Genomic DNA, 16,771 nt, shown 5'->3' on the forward strand with positions numbered 1-16,771 from the left:
TTTTGAGATAGGGTCTCACTGTATTGCCCAGGCTGGAGTACAGCAGTGCAATCTCAGCTCACTGCAACCTCTGCCTCCCACACTCAAGCCATCCTCCCACCTTAGCCTCCTGAGTAGCTGGGACTAAGATATATGCCACCACATGTGGCTAATTTTTGTATTTTTTGTAGAGGCAAGATTTCACCATGTTGCCCAGGCTGGTCTCGAACTCCTGAGCTCACACAATCCTCCTGCCTCAGTCTCCCAAAGTGCTGGGATTATAGGCATGAGCCACCACACCCAGCCCTGCTCTCCTTCCGGAACTCCAGTGACACTAATGTTAGCTCTTTCGTTATAGCTCCACAGTCTCTAGCGGTTCTCTTTATCTTTTTTTTTTTTTTTCCAGTTTCTCTTCTCTCTTTACAGATTTGGCCATTTCTATTATTCTGTCATTGAGTTTACGGATTTTTGCTTTGTACCTTCCATTTTGTTGTTGAGCCCATCCACTGAATTTTAAAATTTTAGTGATTCTGTTTTTTCAGTTCCAGTGTTTCCATTTGGCTCTTGTTATCATCTACTTTTTCAGAGACTTTCTATTTCTTTGCTGAGGCAATTTTTTCATTTGTTTTAAGCATATTCCTAGTTGTTTGTTGAAGTATCTTGATCATGACTGCTTTAATATCTTCATCAGTTAATTCTAGCATCTTGGTGTTACATCCAATAGATGGCCTTTCTTTATTTGGTTTGAGATCTTGCTGGTTCCTGGCATGACAAGTGATTTTTGGTTGAAACTTGGCCTTTTTTCTTTTTTTTTTGAGATGGAGTTTCGCTCTTGTTGCCCAGGCTGGAGTGCAATGGCGCCATCTCGGCTCACCACAACCTCCACCTCCCGGGTTCAAGTGATTCTTCTGCCTCTGCCTCCCAAGTAGCTGGGATTACAGGCATGAGTCACCACGCCCAGCTATTTTTGTATTTTTAGTAGAGACGGGGTTTCTCCATGTTGGTCAGGCTGGTCTCGAACTCCCAACCTCAGGTGATCCACCCACCTCGGCCTCCCAAAGTGCTGGGATTACAGGCATGAGTCACTGCGCCCGGCCTGAAACTTGGACCTTTTTGTATTGTGTTATCAGACTCTGGATCTTATTTAAACTTTATGTTTTAGCCGGGCGTGGTGGTGCATGCCTGTAGTCCCAGCTACTTGGGAGGCTGAGCAGAGAGGATTGTTGAGCCCAGGAGTTCAAGGCTGCAGCGAGTTGTGATCATGCCACTGCACTCCAGCTTGGATGACAGAGCAAGACCCTGTCTCTTTAAAAATAAAATTGAAAAATATGAATAAATAAATATAAACTTTATGTTTTAGCTGGCTTTTTTCTGACACCAATCTGTCTGGCAGGGCAAGGCAGGGTGGTGAGGAGTGGGGTCGTGTCTTCCCTGCCAGGTGGGAGTAAAAAATGACCTCTATCGACACCTGTAGGGGGCAGGTGCTCCTTTTTACTGATGGGCAAAGGTGGGAAGTCTGACTCCAGCTGTGATCTCCACTGACACCACAGCTGCAGGGCGAAGAGGCAGGGTAGGTGGTCTAATAAATTGCTCTGGGCCATGGCGAAAATCCTGACTCTCCACAAGGCTTCCTGTGACACATCTCAGCAGGAAGCGGGAGAGGCGCCTCTTTACTGGGTAGTACAGGCTGGAAATCCAGGTTCTTCACGTGGTTCCCAGCGTGATGGTGGTGCTGCTAGTGAGACCGTGGAGCATGGAGGAGGCCCCTTTGCTGGCTGACACAGATGGACGGCTCAACTCTTTGCCCGGTCTTCACTGGCACTGCTCTGGTGGTGGTCGTTGGGGAACCTCACTGTAGCCTTGGGAGGGTGGAATTTAGGCTCCCCACTGCGCCTTTGCTGTGCGGATGTAGGTGGGGTCTCAGTTTATTCTGCGGGGCTTGGCTGAAATAAAGTGGTTTTTGTGTCTCGGTTTCAGCCTTACTAAGTTGCTGTTCACTTGGTCCTTTGGCTAGAGAAGCAGGTTTTTATTGGGGCTTCTTTTTTATTTTTTGGCACGCCTTGGCATTGCTGGGTTGCCAGTTTCTTAAGTTCCAAATCTAGGATATGTGGAACAGAAAGAAAACCCAGGGGACTCTCTGCCATGTCTTTCCTGGGGTGCAGAGGCCTCTAGATAATCTGCCTCTTTTTCTCCACCATTCAGAATCCTTTTTTCCCCCCAGAATCTCTTTATGCTTGTTTTATATATAATGTCCAGGGTTTTATTTTTCATTTTTATTTATTTATTTTTTTAAGCAACAAGGTCTCACTGTTGCTCAGGCTGGAGTGCAGTGGTGCTACTATAACCTCAAACTCTTGGCCTCAAGCAATCCTCCAGCCTCAGTCCCCTGAGTAGCTGGGACTACAGGCGTGCACTGCTGGGACTACAGGCGTGCACTACTGCGCCTGGCTAATTTTTCTTTTGTAGAGTCAGGTGGTCTCACTATGTTGCACTGGCTGGTCTCGAACTCCTGGCTTCAAGTGATCCTCCTACTTGGGCCTCCCAAAGTGTTGGGATTACAGGCGTGAGCTGTTCAGGGTTTTAAATTATACTTAGCAGAAGAAATGGCAAAACTACATCATTCCATCTTCTGGGAAGTCTCTACTTGTTTTGTTTGTTTTTTGGAGCATGAGGTGCTTTTCACACGTTTTCTTTTCTCTTCAGCTCCCTCCACCTCCTGTCATATTTCCTGTGGGCTGCCTCTTTCTGGGGCTCACCCTCCCAGAGGACACTGCTGTCCTTCTTCTCTGGGCACTGCATCGAGTCCCTTGGACTTCCCTTCGCCCCTTTGTTCTAATTTCTGTGAGCTTCCCCTACTTAGTCAGTAGTGTCCCTATTGCCTAAGGGAAACTAGTGTTGCTGCCGGGCATTGCAGAGGGAGGAACAGAGCAGACTCAGAGTTTTTGTTTTGTTTGGGAAACAGACTCCTTTTTTTTTGTTTTTGTTTGTGTTTTTTTTGTTGTTGTTTTTTTTGGAGACGGAGTCTTGCTCTGTCACCCAGGCTGGAGTGCAGTGGCGTGATCTCGACTCACCGCAACCTCCGCCTACCGGGTTCAAGCAGTTCTCCTGCCTCAGCCTCCCAAGTAGCTGGGATTACAGGCACCCACCACCACGCCCGGCTAATAGTTTTGTATTTTTAGTGGAGATGGGGTTTCACCATGTTAGCCAGGCTGGTTTCCAACTCCTGACCTCAAGTGATCGGCCCGCCTCGGCCTCCCAAAGTGATGGGATTACAGGCATGAGTCACCGCACCTGGCCTGGAAACAGACTCTTGAGTATGAAAAGGGAAGGCCAAGGGGAAGCAGGAGCAGATGCCAAGGTGATATCTTGGAAAGAGACTAGAGCAACAGCAAGACTGCCAGCCCTCACCCTACCTTAGGGACTGGCTCAGCGTCGCTGATCTGGGAGGTAGAAGAGAAAGGAAATGGGGTTCAACCTGGGTAGGGGGTAGATGGGAGGACAGGCAGAAGAGCGAGTCAGCTTTTGGAGACATCCAAGGCAATGACGGGAGTCCTGAGCCAGCAGAGCTGACGTGGACAGCACCCATGGCCCTCCCAAGCAGTGACTATGATTGAGTCAACTGCGTGCTTGCTGTGTGTGTCCACCTCTGCTGCACAGCTCTGTTGAGCATCACCTGATCTCCCTGAGTGGATTCCTGCCCTTTGTTTGTCAATGGCCCAGGACATTCCCTATAAGCCCTACTTGAAACAGAAGGGGAGTCCTTGCCACCCAAGAAGTAGGGCTGGTATAAAGACGGGTGTTGCTCCTGGTCTTGGATTTACTAGGTAGAGGGGTGCAGTGGAGGCTCTTAGAGTTCCACCAGATCCTTACCAGCCAGTGTGCTCATCCCCAACTGGGGTGAGTGTTGGCTGCTGACAGCTCACAGCTGCCCCCTTCTCCCAAGTATTGTCCTTGGCCAAATGGGAGCTGCTTTGCCTAGGAGGTTTCACTCTCCACTCCCCTCTGGCGCCTCTAGCCAGTGGCTGACAGGCTCAGGGATATTAGAGGCATCTCCTTGTCAGGGCAGGGTCCAACTGAGGTGCCCTTCATGCTTAGGCTCCGCGTGGGACTGTGCTAGCCTCCTGCAGAGACTGTCTCCTGCAGAGTGCTAGTCTCCTGCAGAGACTTGCCCAGCTCTTTCCCCTGCCCTGTTCTGCTTGCTTCTCTCCTTTTTGTCCAGAGAGCCCTTTTGTGTGCACCCAAGTCCCCATTTCAGGCTCTGCATCCAGGGAACCCCACCTAAAATAATGGGCTGATGGTATGGACTGAACAAATTGTGGATCTGGCTGGACACGGTGGCTCACATCTGTAATCTCGGCACTTTGGGAGGCAGAGGCAGGAGGATTGCTTGAGGGCAGGAGTTCAAGACTATCCAGGGCAACATAGTGAGACCCCTGTCTCTACAAAAAATAGAAAAATTAGCCGGGTGTGGTGGCACATGCCTGTAGTCCCAGCTACTCAGGAGGCTGAGGTAGGATTGCTTGAGCTCAGGAGGTTGAGGCTGCAATGAGCTGAGACAGTGCCACTGTACTCCAACCTGGGTGACAGAACAAGACCCTGTCTCCAAAAAAAAAAAAAAAAAAAAAATTAAACTGTGGCTCTAACAGCAATGTAGCCCCATCCCACCGGGCTGTGTTAAGGGAAGAAGAGGTCTTGCCAGAGCTCTTTCTCCTCCCCTGGCAGCTCCTGCTTTATGCCCACACCCACACGGGCATACACTCCTCCCCGCACCCCCTCCCCACCATGCCTTCTCCTGCACAGCCGCTTCCTAGAGGAAGTGGGTTGAGGAATTCTGTCAGCCTTCACACTTGATGATACTCTTTTTCACTTTCAGTTGAGACCGAAAGAGAGACTGCCCCGTCCTCCCTCAACAAAGGACAGAGAGATGCCCAGAAGTCTCTCGGTACCTGCTCCTGGCCCCACCTGACTCTGTAGGGCTCTGTGTTGTGGAACCTGCGGGGGCACCACGGACAGACCTGCCATGTTTGGGCCTGCTCAACCACTTGACCACATTCCACCGGCAGCCACAGTTTGTCTTGGCAAGGTCAGCCTCCAGGCCCAGCTCCAGGAGGGCCCTGGGGAGCAGCCCAGACAAACCAGCTTTCACCACAGAAGCCAGCGCTGGCTGGGCTTGAGGCACTGCCAGCCTGAGAGTGGCTGGAGCCTCCCCCACCCACCTAAAGGTGAACTCAGTTCTGGGTGAGCAGGTGGGTGCGTGGAGGGGGCAGGCTCCTACATGGGTGGAACCCCCAGAGAGGCAGCAGGGGCAGGAGCCAAGCCAGAGGGTTTTTCTGCCCTACACGAATCAGCCCTTCAGGAACTGGACTCATGGGATGACTGCCTAGAGCTGCGGCAGCATAGCCTGAGCCTTCTCCTCACACCCTGCCAGATGAGGGTGCATCGGGGCAGCGCTCGCTCCCAGGCTGGCAGGGGAGGGGCAGGAGAGGCTTTAGAGAATGAAGATGCTGGGATGCTGAGCCCCAGGGAACAGCAAATCTGCTACTGGATGGCCAGCTTTCCTTCCCCCGTAAACACTTGGCGCCTTCTCTCTCAAGGAATAAGATACTCAAAAAGGAATGTATACAAACAAAACAGTCTTGTTGCTGTTCCTGCCCTGCTAGGCAGCCTCTCCTGCATCTTTAGAGTCATGAATTCTCTTCCGTTCTGTCTCCAGTGGGGGTCTCTGAGACCCTCCTACCCATTCTGCTTGGCAGTCTCTGCAGCTCCGAACCCAGGACCTCCCACCCTCCTGAGGCTGCCACTCTGTGACCCTCTGCCAAGGTGAGGCAAGGAGGGGACCTTTGAGTATCTTCACCTTTGGAAGTGAGTGGTCAGGGGCTCCTGAATAGAGGACTCACGAGGACTGTTCTGGATTTCCAACAGAGGGGACCCAGAGCTAAGGAGCCCAGCTGGGTTCGAATCTTAATGGTTAGAATAGAATGGTAAAAGATGGGTTAGAATCAAAGTAGAATGACTTAGTGAGAGATTAATTTGTGTTTGTTCTTGTGTTTTTCCCTCCACTGCTCCCAGAAGGTAGCCAAAGCCAGCGTAGCAGTGTGAGGTACCCAGGTGGTCTCAGAAAGCCTAGCTCCTCCAGGAGAAGCAGGGAAGGGCGAGGGCCAGTGAGTGCCTTCTTAGAGAGTAGTGCAGAGAGAGAAAGAGAAAATGGGCTCTGTGTTAATAATTGGTATACCCTGTATAAAGAATAAGGCCAGGCATGGTGGCTCATGCCTGTAATCCCAGCACTTTCGGAGGCCAAGGAGAGCAGATCACTTGAGGTCAGGAGTTGCAGACCAGCCTGGACAACATGGTGAAAGCTCATCTGTACTAAAAATACAAAAATTAGCCAGGCGTGGTGGTGTGCGCCTGTAATCCCAGCTACTCAGGAGGCTGAGGCAAGAGAATCGCTTGAACCAGGGAGGGGAGGTTGCAGTGAGCCGAGATCGTGCCATTGCACTCAAAAAAAAAAGAATATATGGCCATTTACAATTAAACATATAATTAGCTAATGCAGTGGCTTAAAATTAGACATGTAATTAATGTAATTCAGCACATTAATGAAATAATGGAGAAAGTAATTTGATTACTTAATACATGTAGAAAAATATTTCATAAATTTTGGCATCTATTTATAATTTTTAAACATTTTTAGAAAATTAGGAATAGAAGGGTATCTATAAACCAAACACGATGCTTAATGATGAAATATTAAAAGTTTGCCCTCCAGAATCAGGAGCAAAACAAAGATGTCCACTCTCACTACTTCTATTCAACATTGTATTGGAGGTTGCAGCCAGTGCATTTAAGCAAGAAAAATAAGTAAAAATAAAAAAGTAAGGACTGTAAGTGAAGAAATGAAACTGTCCTTTTTTTGCAGATGACATAACTATGTCGCTAAGAAAATTCAAGATAATCTAAGGATAAAGTGGCTAAACAAGATTGCTGGATACAAGGTAATTATACAAAAATCCATTGTTTCTATATATTCACAACAAATAAATAAAATTAAGAAAATGATACTATTTATAATACCACAAAATAATCAAATAGAAATAAAAAAAAAGGTGCAAAACTTTCATACAGAAGTCTATAAAACATTATTAAGAGAAGATTTAAAATATCTAAATAAATGGAGGGACATACAATATTCATAGATTGAAACACACAATATTTTAAAGACATCAATTCTCCATTAATTAGTTTGTAAATTTAATGTAATCCCAATGAAAATCCAGCAGTTTTTTCTTTTGGGAGATGGAGTCTCGCTCTGTTGCCCAGGCTATAGTGCAGTGGTGTGATCTTGGCTCACTGCAACCTCTACCTCTAGGGTTCAAGAAATTCTCCTGCCTCAGCCTCCTGAGTAGCTGGGACTACAGGCGCATGCCACCATGCCTGGCTAATTTTTTGCATTTTAGTAGAGATGGGGTTTCACTGTGTTGCCCAGGCTGGTCTCGAACTCCTGAGCTCAGGCAATCTGCCCGCCAGTTTAAAAAACAGAAATTAATAAACTGATTATAAAATTTGTATTGAAATGAAAAGGACCACATGTAGCTGACATAATTGTGAAGAACTAAGTCGAACAGGCCGGGTGTGATGGCTCAAGCCTGTAATACAAGCACTTTGGGAGGCTAAGGCAGGAGGATCACTTCAGGCCAAGAAGTTCAAGACCAGCCTGGGTAACATAGTGAGGCCCTAGCTCTATAAAAAATTAAAAATAAAAACAAAAAAATTTGAAAGGAAGAATTAAATTGGATGACTTGCCATACTACATAGCAAAACATACCATAAATCTAAAGTTATTAAGATAATGTGGCATTGGTATAAGGATAGATAAAAAGACGAATGGATCAGAATAGAGAATCCAGGACAGACACATACATATATGAACATTTGATTTACAACAAAGATTTCAGTTCAATGAAGTAGGGGGAAATATACTCATTTCAGTAAATGGTGCTGGGCCAATTGGCTATCCATATGAAAAAAAATTAAATTTGATCTCTAGCTTACACTGTACACAAAAATAAATTTTAGTTGGATTGTGGACCTAGATATAAAAGCCAAAAACAAGAAAAATTCTAAAATATCTTCTTGACTTTGGTGTAAGTGAAGATTTTAAAATTTATTTTATTTTAATTTCATTTAATTAATCAATTAATTTTTTTGAGATGGGGTCTCATTCTGTTGCCCAGGCTGTGGCATGATCTCAGCGTACTGCAACCTCTGCCTCCTGGGTTCAAGTGATTCTCTTGTCTCAGCCTCCTGAGTAGCTGGGACTACAGGCATGCGCCACCATGCCCGACTAATTTTTGTATTTTTAGTAGAGACGGGGTAGACGGGGTTTCATTATGTTGACCAGGCTGGTCTTGAACTCCTGACCTCAGGTGATCCGCCCACCTTGGCCTCCCAGAGTGCTAGGATTACAGGCGTGAGCCACCGCACCTGGCAGAAGATTTGTTTAAAAGCACGCAAAAGGGGAGGGGAAGCGTGAAGCAAAATAATAAATAAATTAAAAGCATACGAGAAACACTAATCATAAAGAAAAGATTAATAAATTAGACTACATTCAATTAAGACATTCTGGTTATCAAAAATCTAATGGCCAGGTGTGTGGCTCACAACTATAATCCCAGCACTTTGGGAGGCTGAGGCAGGTGGATTATTTGAGCCCAGGAGTTTGAGACCAACCTGGGCAACATGGAGAAACTTGTCTCTACAAAACACACACCCAAAAATTAGCCTAGCGTGGTGGTATGTGCCTATGGTCTCAGCGCCTCTGGGGGCTGAAGCGGGAGGATCACTTGAGCCAGGAGGCTGAGGCTGCAGTGAGCTGTGATTGTGCCACTGCACTCCAGCCTGGGTGACAGAGCGAAACCCTCACACACACACACACACACACACACACACACACCTCTTAATAAGAGTGAAGAGAAGGGGAGCATGGGAGAAGTGATAAGAGGATCCTAGGTCCATATTTGTGGTTGATGCCTCACCCACATCAGGACTCTCACGTTGAAGGTCTTCTTGTGAACAGCCAACTTCTAGGCTGGTGGCTCCAAGGAGGTGGCCCATTCCATTCCATCACCCAGTGGGTGTTGTTACTACCACTGAGGTGGCAGAGGAGGGAGGTGTGGACAGGGCGGGGAAGGCGGCTGGCCCAGGATAAGCAGTTAAGAGCTTTGGGGAATCACTAACTGTGAAGACCTAGTCTTTCCTCGGGTAGAAAGACACTGTGAACTGTGAACTTTTTCCTATTTGGAAAAGTTCTCCTAGAGAAGTGAAAAGAGACTTTAGGGCCCATTTGAACCATTTCAAATATGTCCAGTGCTTGCTTCATTCCAAAGTTGGTCACATGGGTAGAGAAACAGACCTTGGATATCACTCTGGCAAAAAGCTTCTAGTCTATCTTCAAGGGCATAAAGATTTATTGCTTTAGGTTTCACAGTTCCATCCACAATCCACCTGGAATTGATTTTTGTGTATGGTGTGAGGTAGAGGTCAAATGTAATTTTTGCATATGACTATCCAATTAACCCAAAACCATTTTCTTTTTTGAGAGATGGGGGTCTCACTTGTTGCCCAGGCTGGCCTCAAACCCCTGGGCTCAAGCAATCCTCCTGCCTCAGCCTCCCAAGTAGCTGCCTGGGCTCTAACATCATATTTTTAAAAGACCATCCTTTCCACACTGCACAGCAGTTTCCATTTCTCTAGGGGATTTTTCTTTTTGGAAGAAGTTGAAAGGCTCTGCCAATATGGGCAGGGGGCAGGGAGAATGATATTTTGCAGAATAGTCAGCAGAGGGCTGGTCAAAACTGCTGCCTGGCTTCTCTTGAGCCAGTAAGACCTGTCTATAGCAGGTCCTGTCTGAGCCAAAATGTAGTCCCAGAAGCTCTCTGGTCCCCAGGGTCAGATGCAAAGTGTAGCAGCCTGGTTCTGCTGGAAAAAATGTGTAAGAGGAAAGCAGAGGACTTACTGGAGATGCACTCTGTCTGAAGGGTGAGCAGCCAAGGGTCTGATGCCCTTTCTATTCCCACCCCCATTAGAAGCCTGGGAGTGGGCTGATGCTGAGAGGGACCCCTTTGTCACCTGGCATCTTGGTACTTCAACAAGAAATAGCCTGGGCAGTTTCTGTCACCTGGTCCCAGGTAGAGGTGGGATGTGCAGATATAGGAAAAATCCATGCCTACTCCAAACTTAAAGTAGAAAAAAACCATCTTCCCCTGGATGACTGCCAGGGACCACCTCCAGGTATGTGCCCCACCCACATCCCCTCATCTGTACCTCCTCTGTGTACACCTGTCTGATTCCAACTGTCAGCTCCTGCTTCTCTTTGTCTGAGTGTTTTCTCTAGCTACTGGGACTGTTTTACCACCTGTGGGGAAGACTGGAGGTGCCAGAAAGCTAGTGCTGCCCTCCCACTCCATCTAGAAGCCCTAACCACTGACTGATGAGAATTAGTGTATAAGTACCCCAGCTGCCTCGCTCCTCAGGTGCGAAATTCCTGGGGTATGGATTTTATAGCCTCCCAGAGCTCCCAGCTGAGATTAAGCTTCAGAAAAACCCACAGTAGTAGTGTGCTCAGTAGCACTCTAGTGGGCTTCCTTCTTTCTGCTGCCTCCCCTCCCTGCTCCCCTGACTGGTGCCTTCTGGGATTGTTGCCCAAATAAACCATCTGGACTCACCTCCTGTTCCAAGGTCTGCTGCTGGGGGAACCGAAACGAAGACAACTTCCGTTCCAGGCGAATGATCCCACCCTGACCAATATTCACATAGGAATTGGAGCTAAGGTTAGGATTTTCATCACTGGCCTGGGATATCCAGGCTCTGTAGGGATGAATGCCAATGAGCCAATCAATTCTACTTGTGTGCAAGGCCTCAGGACTGAGCTAAACTAAGACCTGGTCATTTGATAGCATTTATTGGGTAGTGGGTCTCCACTACAGATTTATGTAAGCTCAAGGCCAAGTTTCTGCCACTTGGCTTAATGTCATCCTCAGACTGAGGATTGCTGGTGCTATTGAGAATGGAACCTCTTTGACTACAGGATGTGGAAAGTCCAGAAAGGTGTTCCACTTGCAAGGCCCAGAAGATGCCCCATTTGCTTTGCAGAAGGTGCCGCAGACCCAGACACAGGCCCAGGTTTGCTGGTGGGCCGGTCTTGTACTGACTCATGGTCAGCAGTTTGATTTGCTCCTCACTGATTATAGACTACAAGAAGGACTGGTATGATATTGACTTGGCTAATAGTTTTCATCTCAAATAACAACTCTGATCAGTAGCTTCGTTGAAAATGATTGTCATCATGGTGGTTTTGTGGCATAGCAGAGGCTCTTGGTGCCCTGTCCACATCATCTCAGATTACTGTCCCAGAATTTGCTGACAATATTCTACAACAAAGCCTAACTGGTGATTTTTCCTCCGTGTAGGTGGGAGGGGCAGGCCAGAAGCACTAAAGGGTTAATTTCCTGGAAGCAGCCCTCAGCTCACAGATGGAAAACAAAAATATTGTATTAGTTTGCTTGGGCTACCATAACAAAATACCATGGACTGGGTGGCTTAAACCACAGAATTTTGTTTTCTTACAGTCCTACAGGCTGCAAGTCGCAGGCCAAGGTGCCAGTTGATTTGATTCCTGGTGAGGGCTGTCTTCCTGGTTTGCAGACGGCTACCTTCTCTGTGTCCTTACCTGACAGAGAGAGCCCACTCTGGTGTCTCTTCCTCTTCTTATAAGAGCACAAATTCTATTGGATCAAGACTCTACTATGATGACCTTGTCCAACCTTAATCACCTCCTTAAAGGCTCCATCCTCAATACAGTCACGTGGGAGGTTAATGCTTCAACATATGGATTTTAGGGAGGCACAATCCAGGCCATTGCAAACATGGTAATTGGTTAGCTATGTCTGCTGTGGATGAAGAAAAAGGACAGTGTGGACTCAAATGGTGGCTTGAGCAGTGTTGTGGGATTATTAGGGACAGACGTCATGTCTCATTTATATCCACCATGGCACCTCACCCATCCTGGGAACCAGAGTGTGACCACTATCCAATTATCACCTGTGTCCAGTGCAGATTAGAACTTTGCAGGGCCTCAGCTGGGAGGGCCCTGGGCAATGGGGGCTTCTCAGAGCCAAATAAAGCAGGGCGTGGGCAGGCAGTCTTTGGTGCTCTGAGCGGGAGGCCACGCAAGCACTGAGAATGGGACAGGATGACCAGAAGGCAGCATGAGCTCTTGCCCTGTGTCCAGGAGAGATGAGTCCCAGGTGCTGGCCAAGAACACCAGAGAAAGAAGTAGAGGCCTCTGAAAGACAGGACCAGCCCATCTGCCCTGGCAAGTGTGCCTGTCCAGAAGGCTGCATTTGCAGGTCATGGACGCATGGGTTGAAAGGGCCGGGGTGTCCAGAGGCCAGAGCCCAGGAGCAGGGCCAGGAAGAGAAAGAGGAAAGCCTGAGGCCTGGGGCTAGACACGGGGCTCACTGGATCGTGGGTCAAAAAAGTGGCTTTCAGGGTCAGACAGCCAGACCATCATCCAGGGGACATATCTCAGGGGGACAACTGGGACTCATCCTAGAGGGGTGGGTGGTAGAGTGAATGGGCATAGGAATCTTGCCTCCTTACCCTCCTTCCACCCAAACTCTGAGGCAGGCGAGCCATAAGGTGCCTAGGCCTGGGGGTGAGGGCAGTGGGATGGGATTGGGGTGTGGCTCAGATAAACAGCCCTGGGAGCTACAAGCTGCCTCACCCAGCCCCGGCGTGGCCCTGCAGCCTCTGTGTTGGATTGGATCTAATTTCTGAGCCTCTGTACATCTGGGTCATATTTGGTTTGGTCTGTCCTGGTTCTCAGCAATGTCCTGACAACCACCACTTTGATCTTGACTAGAGAGCTGGGCAGCTGAGTCCTCAGAGGCCCTATTATGCTCCCAGGCAGAGCTCAGGCCTGCTAGCCTGCTCCCCCTCCCCTAACAGTCCCCAAGAACAGACATGGGGCAGGGAATACTTGCTTAGTCGAACTCTGGGGCTGTTTAAAAAGCCCAAGGTGCAAGAGGGCTCCCTGGGGGCAGGGTTTGGAGCTGCCCCTAGAGCTGCTAAACTGCTGCTAAGAAAAGCAAACTCACACCAAGGAGGCAGGTGAGAGGCCAGGCGGGCACCACCTGCATCTGGTTTATTGTTCTGTTTTCTCCAAACTTAGCAGAGCAGAATGTGAGACCACCTGGGGGGCGGCCGGGCCCACTGCATGGGGCCAGCCAGAGTCATTGTGAGTGTGTGGGGCCAGAGTCCATGAGACATCCACTGGGGGAAGACCCCAAATACAGGAGGCCTGGCACCCCCTCTTCTGCCTCCTCCATGCCCAAAGCCCCCACAGGGAGGCATGATGCGGCAAGCATGAGAGTGCAGGTCTCAAAGGAAGTGGGGGCAGCTGCGGGACCAAGCAGCTGTTGGAAGCTCCACGGGAGCCCGGGCAGGCCTCCCGACGCTGCGGGGCGCCACCCTTTCGCTGCAGAGAAGTTGGGATGCTGGGCCAGTTGAGATGGGTCAGATGCAAACAGGACCTTTCCAGGTCACTTCTCCCTGAGCTGTCCTCTTTCCCACGGTCCCCATCCCATGCTCCCCTCACTTGACGTCCCTGGTCTGCACAAGATCCATCTCTTTCAGAGGAACCAAGACCCAGACAGTGAGGCCCAGAATCCCAGCACCTCCCTGGGACGCTGTCCTGCCAAGAGCATCTGCACAGTGCTGGGGCTTCTGACCACCCCAAGACAGGGAGGCGAGAGAAGCCTGTGGGGCTGCTAGCGGGGAGGCTTGAGCATGGGGTGAAGGCCTCTCCCCGTTCAGCTCACGGGTTGAGGTCTGCCCATGGCCCTGGCCCTGCATCTGTCTGTGCCACCATCCAGGGTGTGGCTGTGAATCCCAGAGGGACCTCCAGTCGGGGCTCCATGGGAACAGCTGCAGACCTGGTGGGGCGAGAGAGGGAGAGAAAAAGGTCGGGGAGGAAGGCTGGCTGCCAGGGGACAGGAAGCCACTTCCCTCTACCTGGTCAGCTTGGGTTACTGGGGTGGGCTATGTACCTCAGAAAGCTGTCTAGATGGGCCCCGGGGAGGAACACTTGGACCCCAGCTCCCCATCCCTGTGGGGCTGCTAGCGGGGAGGCTTGAGCACGGGATGAAGGCCTTCAGAGAGCAAGCACATCTCAGGGCCAGGAGGGGTGGGGGAGGCCAGACCCAGCCAGAGACCTACCGTAATTAGGAGTACGCCAGGCCCTGAAGCCCCCGGGCTGGAGAGTGGAACTTGTCAGAATCCTCAAAAGACTGGTCTGCGGTAGTCAAGGAAAAAGGAGCCATAAGCCATGTGCCACCTGGGGAGCCACCTGCCTGTCACTCTCTGGGCTGGAGACAGCAGGCAGGGGATATAGCACTTTCCGAAGGCAGTCAGCCATCCCTAGCCCTGGCCCGTGGCAGCACTGCAGATCGGGGTGAGGGGTGCCTCTCAGATGCTCAGGGGATACAGCCCACGCCCTTGCTCCCTACCTCCCTCAAGAGAGAGACGACCCCAGGCTCCTTCTCCCAGGGTGGCCTCCTTCAGAGGGCCCATCTGCTTCCTCAAGCACATGGCCATGTACCAGGGCAGAAAAGGAAAGAGGCCAGCCTCCAGGAGTACTGATTGACATACCCACAGCAGCATCTTGTCTGCCTCCCACACCTACGAAATTCATCACTCCACCACTCCCCACCCCTGCCTGACGCCCTCCCATGGTTCTCTTTGCTGGCAGGAGAAATTGGTGACCCTCTGTTCTCTCCATCCCTCACATTCTAAGCTCCAGACACACCTAAGAAAAATTATCCAAAACTTGGAAATAAGGCAAAAAAAGTGACTGTGTATCCTTTCAAAGTCACCCTAGAGCATTATCAAATAAGCCCACCTTAAGAGTCATCTTATTCTGGGGCATGTGACGTCTTTTGACTTCACCCTACTGGCTAGGGCCCAGGCTTTGCTCAGTTGGATGGATGTTCACTTGGAGGAGGCTGAGAAATGGCAGATGACTTCTCATTGGTAGAAAAGACAGTCCCCAGAGGAAGGTTACAAGTTTATTGCTCTGTAGAAGCAGTTTGCAGCCAGCAATCTTATTTCAGCCCTCCTTGTTTTACTGGCTTCAGTCTCTCACTGTCTCCTTTAAGCCGCTCTGTCATCCTGTTAGCTCCCTCACTGATGAGTTAAATAAATCTTTGGCATATATTTGTATGTTATTTATTTATTTATTTACTAAGACAGAGTCTTGCTCTGTTGTCCAGGCTAGACAGACTGGAGTGCAATGGCACAATCTCAGCTCACTGCAGCCTTGACCTCCCAGGCTCAAGTGATTCTCCCACCTCAGCCTCCCAAGTAGCTGGGACTACAGGCATGCACCACCACACCCAGCTCATTTTTGTATTTCTTTTAGAGACGAGGTTTTGCCATGTTGCCCAGACTGGTCTTGAACTCCTGATCTCAAGCGATCTGCCCACCTCGGCCTGCCAAAGTGCTAGGATTACACATGTGAGCCTCTGCACTTGGCCATGTTATGTTCTTAATGTTTTGAATGTGGGCTCCAAATCTCTGCCTTCCCACCCACATACCTTCAGCCTAAGGTCTACTCTATCTAGGGCATTCCTCCCCCACTAAGAACCCCTGCCTTCTTCTTCAAACCCTGCTTGGGCAAGTCCTTCCCTGAAGATGGGCTACCCTCTGGATGGGTCACAAAGCAGCCCCCTTGCCCTCCCGCCCTCCCTGGCACAAAAGTCTGTTATTATTTGAGTCACCATCACAGACCTGCCTGAACTGTGCAGAGGGGGTTCCCTGGTGGGAAGGGGCCCCATTCTGTGTGCAGGGCAGGGCATCAGCACAGTTCTCAGAAGTTTCTGGGCTGCACCTAGTTGCTCTGACTGCCCCCAGGGCAGCCGATTCTGCGGGACGCTGCGGACATGTTATCGTCCTCAGTTGTTCTCCCAGGCCCTGAGCTTTCCCACCCTCTTTCCAGTGTCCCTGGACTCTCATACAGGGACCCTGGAGCACAGAGGCTCCGTAGAGCATTGTCCATAGCCCCCTCCCCTGCCTCAGCCTGGAGGCTGCCCCACCTGCCCCTGCCTTGGATTTGGAGATGGCTCTGGGGCCCAAGCCACTGGCCTTGCTCTTGTGACAGGCATCCCAGCCTGATCAGCCCCCACATGAGGCTAAGGAAACCATAAGGGTGTCTCTTCCTGCATCTCAAGGTCATTCCCCAGGAACTAATCTCAAGATGCTGTTAGAAAAATACAATTTTGTGCTCAAATAAATTTGCATCTCCTGTTTCCTAGAAGGTTCATAATGTACCCTGGCACATGAAAGGCTCTGACAAATTCTTCAGTAGCCACTTACGTAATTTCAACACTGATTCTTTCCTAATGCTCTATTGCTCTGACCCATTATTGTCTTGGGGAATACTCAACAGGATGTGCTCTAACCCAACCTCTTCCAGATCAGTGCCCCACAAACCGCACTGCAGCGTTCTGTGTGGGTGTGAACAGTGCCCTTCTGACTCATATATTCATTCAATAATTCGACTATTGATTAAGCACCTGCTGTGTGCCAGACTGAGTCCTAGGGGATCCCGTGGAAGCATCCCTTAGCCAGATAAGAAAACACCTGTAAGCCTCTTAGGGAAGACACTGGCCCCGGCCCCCACTATCCCCATCAACAAAGACTTGTTCTGCCCCACCCACATCCTGTTGCCTCCTCCTTT

The 16,771-nt window shown here is 49.6% G+C and overlaps 1 protein-coding gene across 3 annotated transcripts in view; it reads right to left on the minus strand.

Annotated features, from left to right (window-relative positions):
• Positions 1–13,912: 13,912 nt before the first annotated feature.
• EBF4 (EBF family member 4) overlaps positions 13,913–16,771 on the minus strand; it is a 69,573-nt gene continuing 66,714 nt past the window's right edge. For all 3 annotated transcript variants that reach the window (XR_008496049.2, XM_054466642.2, XM_054466645.2), the window contains exons 17-18: positions 14,254–14,329; positions 13,913–13,970 (exon numbers count right to left, since the gene is read on the minus strand). Coding sequence is in view for 2 of the 3 variants with exons in the window: in XM_054466642.2 (XP_054322617.1) it covers positions 14,259–14,329 (71 nt within the window). In the remaining variant the exon portion in view is untranslated. The remainder of the gene's footprint in view (positions 13,971–14,253; positions 14,330–16,771) is intronic.

The sequence above is a fragment of the Pongo pygmaeus genome, chromosome 21 (genome assembly GCF_028885625.2).
Source record: "Pongo pygmaeus isolate AG05252 chromosome 21, NHGRI_mPonPyg2-v2.0_pri, whole genome shotgun sequence".
Lineage (NCBI taxonomy): Eukaryota > Metazoa > Chordata > Mammalia > Primates > Hominidae > Pongo > Pongo pygmaeus.